This window comes from Raphanus sativus, chromosome 2, assembly GCF_000801105.2.
Source record: "Raphanus sativus cultivar WK10039 chromosome 2, ASM80110v3, whole genome shotgun sequence".
Lineage (NCBI taxonomy): Eukaryota > Viridiplantae > Streptophyta > Magnoliopsida > Brassicales > Brassicaceae > Raphanus > Raphanus sativus.
In genome coordinates this window covers 30961755-30971586 of record NC_079512.1, presented here as the reverse complement: position 1 = coordinate 30971586, position 9832 = coordinate 30961755, and the positions used below count along the sequence as shown (strand labels likewise).

At 35.3% G+C, this 9832-nt stretch overlaps 2 protein-coding genes across 2 annotated transcripts; one reads left to right on the top strand and one right to left on the bottom strand.

The window, feature by feature from the left end:
- The first annotated feature begins 292 nt into the window (after window positions 1–292).
- Window positions 293–3255, top strand: LOC108842463 (leucine-rich repeat extensin-like protein 5). Its single transcript, XM_018615384.2, has one exon. The coding sequence runs from the start codon at window positions 441–443 to the stop codon at window positions 2832–2834; it is 2394 nt and encodes a 797-aa protein (XP_018470886.1). The 5' UTR covers window positions 293–440; the 3' UTR covers window positions 2835–3255.
- Window positions 3256–3910: 655 nt separating this feature from the next.
- On the bottom strand, window positions 3911–5828 carry LOC108840972 (protein DOG1-like 1). Its single transcript, XM_018613766.2, has 2 exons — window positions 5394–5828; window positions 3911–4588 (listed from the first exon to the last, which is right to left on the bottom strand). Exons 1-2 carry the CDS (start codon window positions 5764–5766, stop codon window positions 4122–4124), a joined length of 840 nt encoding a protein of 279 aa, XP_018469268.1. The 5' UTR covers window positions 5767–5828; the 3' UTR covers window positions 3911–4121.
- Between the last annotated feature and the right edge of the window lie 4004 nt (window positions 5829–9832).

The following is a 9832-nucleotide window of genomic DNA, read 5'->3' as shown; positions in this document are numbered from 1 at the left end:
TAAAACTATTAGTAGTTGTATTGGAATTGTTAATGATCAGAAGTTACTGCCAAGTGCCTAGAGGAATGCAATTTGTCTTTAATCCATGCTTTAGTGTTGACTCAAATTCTTTAAACAATTGTATAATTCATAACGTATATAATCATTCATGTGATCAGTTCAAAAAAAGGTCACTAAAAGTCGATCTTACATTTATTAAAATGTTATGAATTATATGGACACATTATTTAATAATTCATCTTGCTTTTCAAAGTGTAATAAAATAAGAGTGTACAGAGAGAGTATATGCGTGTAGTGCTGAGCTGTGAAAGACCTGTCTCTCTATCTCTCTAATAATTCACACTGTTGTTTTTTAACTTCTTGTCTTCATTTTACTCTTTGGCATCGTTCAAATCTCTCACTATCTGCCATTCTACTCAAATGTATGGTTCTTTGAAGCAATGAAGACGAAGAAGATGGCTCAGATCTACGTCCTTTTTGTTCTTCATTTTGCCTTCTTGTTTTTCACTAGTCTCTCTCACTCTTATTCTTCCAACAGCGATCTTTCAGACAAAGAAGTCCATCTGATCCGACAGCGACAGCTTCTCTATTACCGCGACGACTTTGGCGACCGTGGCGAGAATGTCGTCGTCGACCCATCTCTCGTCTTCGAGAATCCACGTCTTCGAAGTGCTTACATAGCTCTTCAAGCTTGGAAACAAGCCATTCTCTCTGATCCAAACAACTTCACCACCAACTGGATCGGCTCCGACGTCTGCAGTTACACCGGAGTCTACTGTGCTCCGGCGCTGGATAATCCACGGATCCGTACAGTCGCCGGGATAGATCTCAACCACGCTGACATTGCCGGATACTTGCCTCAAGAGCTTGGTTTGTTGACGGATCTTGCTCTGTTCCATGTTAACTCGAACCGGATTTGTGGAACCGTACCGCATCGGTTCAACCGGCTCAAGCTTCTTTTCGAACTAGATCTCAGCAATAACCGGTTAGCCGGTATATTTCCCGCGGTTGTCCTCCAGTTACCGTCGTTGAAGTTTCTGGATCTACGGTTTAACGAGTTCGAAGGACCTGTACCGAGAGAGCTCTTCAGTAAAGATCTAGATGCGATTTTCATTAACCATAACCGGTTCCGGTTCGAGTTACCGGATAACCTTGGAGATTCACCGGTTTCCGTCATCGTCGTGGCGAACAACCAGTTCCACGGTTGCATTCCGACAAGCTTGGGCGATATGAGGAACTTAGAGGAGATCATCTTCATGAACAATGGGTTCAACTCTTGCTTGCCGTCGGAGATCGGACGGTTGAAAAACGTCACCGTGTTTGATTTCAGTATCAACGAGCTGGTGGGGTCGTTACCGGCGAGTACCGGCGGGATGGTTTCGTTGGAGCAGTTAAACGTGGCGCATAATAGATTCTCCGGGAAGATTCCGGCCAGTATTTGTCAGTTGCCGAGACTGGAGAACTTTAACTTCAGCTACAATTTCTTCACCGGAGAGCCGCCGGTGTGTATCGGTTCTCCTGGGGTCGATGATCGGCGTAACTGTATACCGGCGAGACCTGCGCAGAGATCTCCGGGGCAATGTGCGGCTTTCTTGTCTCTGCCGCCGGTGAATTGTGCGTCGTTTGGATGTGGGCGTTCAGTTACTCCTAGTCCTCGGCCTCCGGTTGTAGTTCCTTCACCGCCGACAACACCGTCTCCTGGTGGCTCTCCTCCTTCGCCGTCTATCTCGCCAGCTAGTCCTCCGATAGTGGTGCCTCCGTCTCCGATTTCTCCAATTCCTGGTCCTATTACGCCATCTAGTCCTCCTCCAAGCATTGGTCCGTCTCCTCCGTTAACTCCACCCTCACCGGGTTCTCAGTCACCGCCTGGTTCCCCTAGTCCTCCGGGTGTAGTACCATTTCCTCCTCCCACTCCGGTTTACTCTCCGCCATCACCACCGCCGTCGACAGGGTTTTCTCCTCCATCACCACCACCGTCGACAGGTCACTCTCCACCATCACCACCACCATCAACAGGTCACTCTCCACCATCGCCATCACCGTCAACAGGTCACTCTCCACCATCGCCACCACCTTCAACTGGTTACTCTCCACCATCACCACCGCCATCGACAGGTCACTCTCCACCATCACCACCGCCATCGACAGGTCACTCTCCACCATCACCGCCGCCATCGACTGGTTACTCTCCTCCATCGCCACCGCCATCGACAGGTCACTCTCCCCCACCACCACCGTCGTCGACAGGTTACTCTCCTCCATCACCACCGCCATCAACAGGATATTCTCCTCCATCACCTCCACCGTCGGGAGGTCACTGTCCTCCATCACCTCCACCGTCGACAGGACACTCTCCTCCATCACCACCACCACCGCCGCCGACATACTACCCACCGCAGCCATCTCCATCACCTCCTCACTCTCCGTCGCCACCCCAATTTTCAACCCCACCGCCAGCTCCTTACTATTACAGCTCACCACCACCGCCGCCACATTACTCGTTACCTCCACCACCGCACTCACCACCACCACCGGTTTATCACTATCTATCCCCACCACCTCCACCAACGCCAGTATTTTCTCCTCTGCCACCTTGCATAGAACACTCTCCGCCTCCACCTCCGGCCGTACATTACACTCCTCCGCCGTCACCTGTTTACCACAACTCACCTCCACCACCACCACCGGCCGTCCACTATACTCCGCCGCCATCTTCGCCACCTCCGCCGGTGATTCACCAAAGCCCACCACCGCCACCTCCTGGTTACGAGGGACCACTACCGCCGATTCCCGGAGTATCATATGCTTCTCCTCCACCGCCTCCCTTCTATTGATTCTTTTCAGGCTTTTTCTCACTACGGGTCCCGTCCATTATGCTAAAACCCGAAACCGAAACGTTGTCGTCTCACATCGAAGTTAGAATACGGCGTCGTTTACAACATTTATTTCAGAGGTATGTGTAGTGTGGACTGGTGAGAGATTCTCTGAAAGATATATATATTCGCCAGGAGGAAAATTATTAAGAAGATAAATTTGGCGTTGCGAGGAAATATTATGTATAAGAGAAATTATTAAAAAGTGGAGCAACTCATCTTTATGCTCCTTGTATCTTTCATTAGTCTTGTTTAGCTTATAAAATAAAAAGCATTGTTGCTTAAATTGTTTTGTAATTTTGTCTTATAAATTAAACTCCTCTTGAAATTTTGTTTTCATATGTTTTGTATTTCGCATTTCTATTTAAAAGCATTTTTAAGACTTGTCAACTTATCGTTTACATATCTATTATATTACATATGATGATTTTAATTGCGTGAAGCTTGTGTGTGATTAAATTCAGTCTAAGAGTATTCCCCAAACGGTACTTTAAACTTTACTTTATACTTTTATGTATTAATTTATAAAATTAGCATAATTATATATAATTATATAGAATTTTCATAATTAATTTCTGTTGTCCAACTATGTTTCCAATCTTTTTATTTACTTTTAAAATATTATTTTATCGCTCAAAAACTTAGATCATAATTAACTCCTGTTTTTTAACTGGGGTTTTTAGTTTCGAAACAATTTTTAATTTTTTTAAAAAATTTAACTAAAAAATTTAAAATTATTTTTTAGCTAAAAATATAAAAAATAAAAAGATGTTAAATCATGAATTAAAAACTCTCCATGTTTCCAACTATGCCAAACTTCTAAAACATGTTACTGCCACGTGCTACCATGACTAGTACGTTTTGTTCGTCATGTATCATCTATCCCAGTATCAGAATGTTCTCGCCGGGGTATCAGAATGTTCTCGCCACCATTCGCAACGTCGACATAAATTTGATATAGTAGCAATGTAACGTATTACACCACACGTGTATGGGTACAGAGTATCCGAGTCATAACCAAATTTGTAGCGTAAACATAACCTAATAGCATCCTATTCATATATATTTCGCTCATAAACAAGACAAAAAACAATCTACCTTTTATCATCCTCTAATCTACGTATTAAAATATTCTAGTAGCTAGTAACTAGTAACTACAAACAAAGTAAGGGTTCAAAAACGAATATTAAAAATATTATTGTCCCGATGTCCTCTATTTCGTATTTGATAACGTCCGATCTACAACGATTACTCTCCGGAATCTCCACCCGGTTCACCACCGCAAGCTTCAAGCCGGCGACGTTCTCTCAGTCTTCCCCACTCATGCATCGACAAGTGAAGTTTCTTCCCGGCGAGAAGAAAATCCGCCGCTTGGACAGCCGTTAAAATCTCAACGATTTTAGTCAACGTGGTTAACCTCAGCTTATCCGCTTCAGCTAGTATACGAGCCATTTCCTCTTCGTATTTATCAAGCGCACGCTCCACCTCCACGTCGGCTTCTCCGATCCTTTCTTTGTAGAACGCCGCGACGGCGATAGGCATATCCGCCGTGTCTTCTTGTAAAGTAGCCGATTGCTTAGTCAGCTTGTTCTCTTCTTGCACCGTTTTCATATGTAGCTCGTTGATCTTGAATAATTGCTCAGCCGTTAGATCACTCATCGACTCGCCTCCTACGTCGATCCTGCCATGTGTCTCATCCAGAGCCATGCTAAGACCTACGGATGACAAGTTTTAAAACTACTTTTGCTATGATATTAGGGAAATAAGAACTATGACAATTATTCAAACATTATATATGACAGTCTTTTTAAGATAAACAATATAACTTCAAATCATTAAAATAGAAAACTATAAATATAGCTTGTATTCCACTAAACTGTATTCCTGTAAAATATGTTGACAAAAAAAGTATTCCTGTAAAGTATGTTGGCAAAAAAAGTATTCCTGTAAAATATAGCATTATTTAGTTTTAGAAGAATGCTTTGAATTGAAGTAATACCTACATTTTTATAGCCTCTATTTTAGAAGAAACAAACAGAAATGAGTTTAAAATGCTCTACGGAGCATGTACACCCATAATAATATTAATACTTATAGTTACGTGTCATAAATTTTGTAAATCTATCCACTAGCTAGTGCATCCATCAAATAAATCTTCTAGGTTCGTCCTTGTTAACAGCTGAGTTTCGAACTATACATCAGGATCCTTATCTTTTAAAACGCAATTTGAGTTTTAAAATTCAAAGAAAAATGGTCTCCTACCTTGAATTATACAAGAAAATTATTTTTGGGACTTCAAGGAAGTAGATCATTTCGTTTGAATATAAACAAGACCATCCTAGAATATTTTTTAAACTACGTACACTCCGAACTATACATCCTAGTCCAGTAGTCCCTATGCAACCAATCTTTAATCAGCAAATTTTAAGAGAATAATAACATTTATGAAACCCTAAGAACATATTAATCAGTAGCTTTTTGTTCTTGTACTAATTAACAAGGTCGCGCGTGTGACCTTACCGATGATGTTGTCGTTATGGAGGAAGTTAGCAAGACGGAGCTCGGTTTGAGACCCACACATGGCGTATACGAGTCGTATAAACGAAGAAGGACGACAACCGCCCATCCAAAGAAGTGCGTTTTCAAGACAAGTGTTCCATGTCGGAGCAAAATAGTTTGAGCTAAAACGACGAGAATGTTCCGAACGTTTACCGGCGTAGTCTTCAAAATCTTCAATCACCGTCCGTATCAATTCTCGAAGCTCGCCTTCGTTTTTTTCACCGTTGGTTAACGCTCGTTTAAGATCAGTCATGCGTTTGGCTTGTAAACACATCCACTCATTATAACAATCTTGTTGAAGCTTTTCTATGTTTGATGAGCTCGGATTCTCCATTAGTTTTTGTTTTTCTCTTGGGGGCGGGGTTGTATTCTCTTTTTTTTTTTTTGGATTCGTGGGGTTTTATTATATAGTGCCAAATTATGCACCAGTACTAAATCTACAATTTAATTTGTTAAAATATTACTTTTAACGTATATGTGTTTAGAGGATGTGAGAAGAAAGTGAGTGGTTTGAGGGTGTGAAGTGTGAACAAACAAAATAGTGCATGGATATGTAGAACCATGGTTACGGAGGATTTAACGTTTTCCAAACATTAAAGAATATATTTATTTTGGCACTGTTTTTTTTTCTTTTTCTTAGTGAAAATTTTATAAATTCTAACTCAAAGTCGGAAAATGTTTCGGTTACAAGTCTGATTCGAACAGAATAAAATATACAAATCTATAAAACTTTTAATTTTTACTTAGATCCATGTTTCTGGTATTATTTTAGTTGGTTTTGAAATTTGTTTATATATTTTACTGTATTTGTTTTTTAAATAAAATAAATATTTCTTCTATTTCATGATATACGATATTATGGACGAAAGCATAAATGTTAAATAAAATTTATATTTTTAATTAAATACTACTCATTCGTTTCGAATTATATGTCGTTTTAGAACAAAATTTTTGTTTCAAAATAAATGTCGTTTTATGATTTCAAAGCAAAATTTATTGACTTTTTATTTTAATCTATTTTTTTATTGGTTGAAATTTGGTTAGGTGTATTGGTAATAATGTTTTTTCATAGTAAATATATAAAACTAAATGTTTTATTAATCTGTGTGTCGAAATTTAGAATGACAAATAAAATGAAATGGAGGGAATATTAAAACTGCAAATAAAAAATAGTTTAGTTAATTATTAAAAACTATGAAATTTAATTGGTTAAACAGTTTCTAATAAGTTAAAAATTATATAATATATCTATTTCGAAACAATACAAATATTTTAGAAACATCTAGTATTAAACGGAAAGAGCATTTGTTTATATGTATGTTCTTCTCTCGCTGCAAGTGGTCATTATTGTAGGCGGAAAAGAGTAAGCATCTTCCTCAAATTACTGAAAATTTATCTTCAGTTTGATGAAAAATAGAAGAGAAAGGACAGAAAGATAGCGACAAATATTAATTCAGAAGATACATGAAGGGGCTCTAACTACCAAAGACTAGATGTATACTGAACGAAAAATGTCATCGATATATACAGAGCTCTTAAAAATAAGGGGTTAAACCAATTAGCATAAAAAGATCTCCTAAAAATCATTCCATAAATCTAGGGTTTAGAGAGCATCACTGATAAAATCATAATCGAAGGTCATGCTCATTAAGTGAAGGATAGATATGTGCTGTAAATTCGGACAAAAAGATGTGTTTGTAACTTTGTAAAATGAAACAAAATGATTCTTTTAATTCCTTACGTAAATAATACCTTAATGAAAAAGCCCTTTGTCAAATATAATAATAATACAGTAATGAAAACAGTAATATGTGTAGTCTTTAATTGTATAAAAGTTAACACAGAGATAATCTAAATGTTTGCTAAAAAAGATAATTTAAATGTAAGAAGATAGTTTAGCTGGTCGAGAGGATTTATTTAGCTAGTTATATCATTAACCGAGATTACTTTGTTCATCAACATAATTACCTATATGTAAACGAATAACGATGATAAATCAACAAAATAGTGCAAGTGTATGCTAATATACTTCCACTACTATTTAAACAAAACACCCTTCAATTTTTGTGTTTGTTTATTAAATTTTCATCGAACTTTAAGCATACTCACAGAGCCAACCAATACAATATATATTATTATAACATTGCGAAATTGTAGTAAAAGTATGAAATTTCAAATTTAAAATTTTGAATAGTAATACTTTATATTTGAAATTTCATTACTCAAAATTTTAAATTTATTTATTTTGAGTAAAAAACTAAGTTATATAATGTTTTTTAGCAAAAAAAAAAAAAAAAAAAACATTGCGAAATTTAACATCTATTCCATTAATTTTGCAGTTTGCCCTATTGATATATATTGGGTCCAATAAATATAAAACAAATTAAACAATCTGTACAACCATAATCACCTTCTAATAATCGATGCCTATTTTATAACTTCCACTCCAATATTTTCGGCACCACTTCTTTCTTTTACATATATTAACCTGACAGTTATATATATTATATACAATAACAATTATTCATTTCTTTTCCTTTTGGGTTTATACCAAAATTGTGATCGGTAATCTATGTTTATTTATTAAAATATCAATGTGATATTATCATGTATTCGGTTACATTTTCTTTTTGTCAGTATTCCACCTAAATTAGTTTCTTTAGTTTTTACATATTTCTTTTTCATTTGACATACAAAATATCAAACATAGTTTAGAGTATTTAAATTATTTTTGGAACAAATTAAGATTTATAACATCTAACAAATATTATCAAGACTTAAAAATCATAAATATTTATATGTGTAATGTGAATAACAAATTAAATTTCAAATTCAAAGTAAATCAAAAATAAAACATTATTAATATATTAACTGAAACAAAACTGAAAAACCTAACTTATTTAATAAAAACTATACAAAACAGATTTTAGAAACATAATTAAGAACTAAAGGAAAAAGGTAAAAGTAAAATTTATCTATTAGTTCAACCAATGGTTTAATCGATAATTGGTTTCTGGGGTTTAACGAGTTTTAGCGGGTTTTATTAGGTTTTTAAATATTAGTTTTTCTTCACAAAATCCAAACTTTATTTATCTTGGATCACCGGATTTATCAGTTCAATCGTGGGTCCGTATCAGTTTTCAAAACACTGAGTATGAAACTTTGGTTTTTGGTCGATTCCGAGTCGGGTCTTTTTGAGTACGAATATTCTTAACTAATTATGTTAAGTAACTACTAAGAAATATAATATGTTGTAAATTTTATGAATAAAATTTAAAAAATTTAAAATGGTTTCTGAAATGCATATGGCATAGGTGTATAATTATACAGCTTGACATATTTAATATAGATACTAAAAAGATATTAAATTAAATTAATATATTACAAATATAATTTAAAAACACACACACAAATTTAAAACTTAAGTTTCTAAAAAAAACAAAAAATATACCCGTCTTTTAAAAAGGCGGGTCATAATCAATACTATTAAAATATGAAGATGTCCTGTTGATAATAGTTAGGTCCAATAAAAAAAATATCATTGCTATATATAACTGCTTATGTGTGTATATAACGTTATCTGGAAAAAAAAATAATTGTTCACGGTTACAAAACGTAAGATACAATAACTAACAATTTTTCTAACTGCTTCTACATTCTATCATTCCTACTTTTTTGGTAAAATCTAGAAAAAAAATATATAACTCTTTTATATACACACGCATATAAATAACAAAAATATTTTCATAACCACTAATATCCTATTTTTTAAGCAATACGTACATAACAAATTCTATTTTCACAAAACCAAATATATCCTACTAAATTCTGATAGTATTGCTTATTGAGATTATATTTACAAAATCAATTTGCGGGTGCAGGTTATAAGTATTTTATGCGGGGTTGAGAATGGGTTGGTGGATTTTGGATCGCGGCTACCCGTCGATCCGTAAAGTATTTAAAAAATAATAATTAAAAAGTAAATATTTTTTAAAATACAGGAATTTGAAAATAATAATTTAAAATTTAAATCATGTATAAATTTTTTAATATAAATATATTTTTTATAATAACTAAATTAAATAATAATTTTTAAAATATATATAACCCGCAGATAACCATAAAATTAAGCGGAGCGGGTAAGGATACAAAATTATTTGTTTGCGGATTGTGCGAGTCATATTTTTTAACCAAAACAAAATTGAAAATCCGCGGGTTGGCGGGTCAGCGCGGCGAGTTTGACCCGTAACCCAGTGTTAACTGTGCATATATCAGATCAATTTTTAAATTGCTATTATTTAATAAAATATATTTTGATTAAAATTTATAAACAAATATAATTACGAAAAATACAAATATAATCAGAAATAAAAACAAATATCAAAAATTAAATTTAAAAC

Excerpts from the sequence above, each read along its gene's own strand:
- LOC108842463 (XM_018615384.2), top strand. The coding sequence starts at position 441 with ATGAAGACGAAGAAGATGGCTCAGATCTACGTCCTTTTTGTTCTTCAT.
- LOC108840972 (XM_018613766.2), bottom strand. The coding sequence starts at position 5,766 with ATGGAGAATCCGAGCTCATCAAACATAGAAAAGCTTCAACAAGATTGT. Across the intron at positions 4,589-5,393 it reads CCATAACGACAACATCATCG|GTCTTAGCATGGCTCTGGAT; the intron begins GTAAGGTCACAC and ends TGTCATCCGTAG.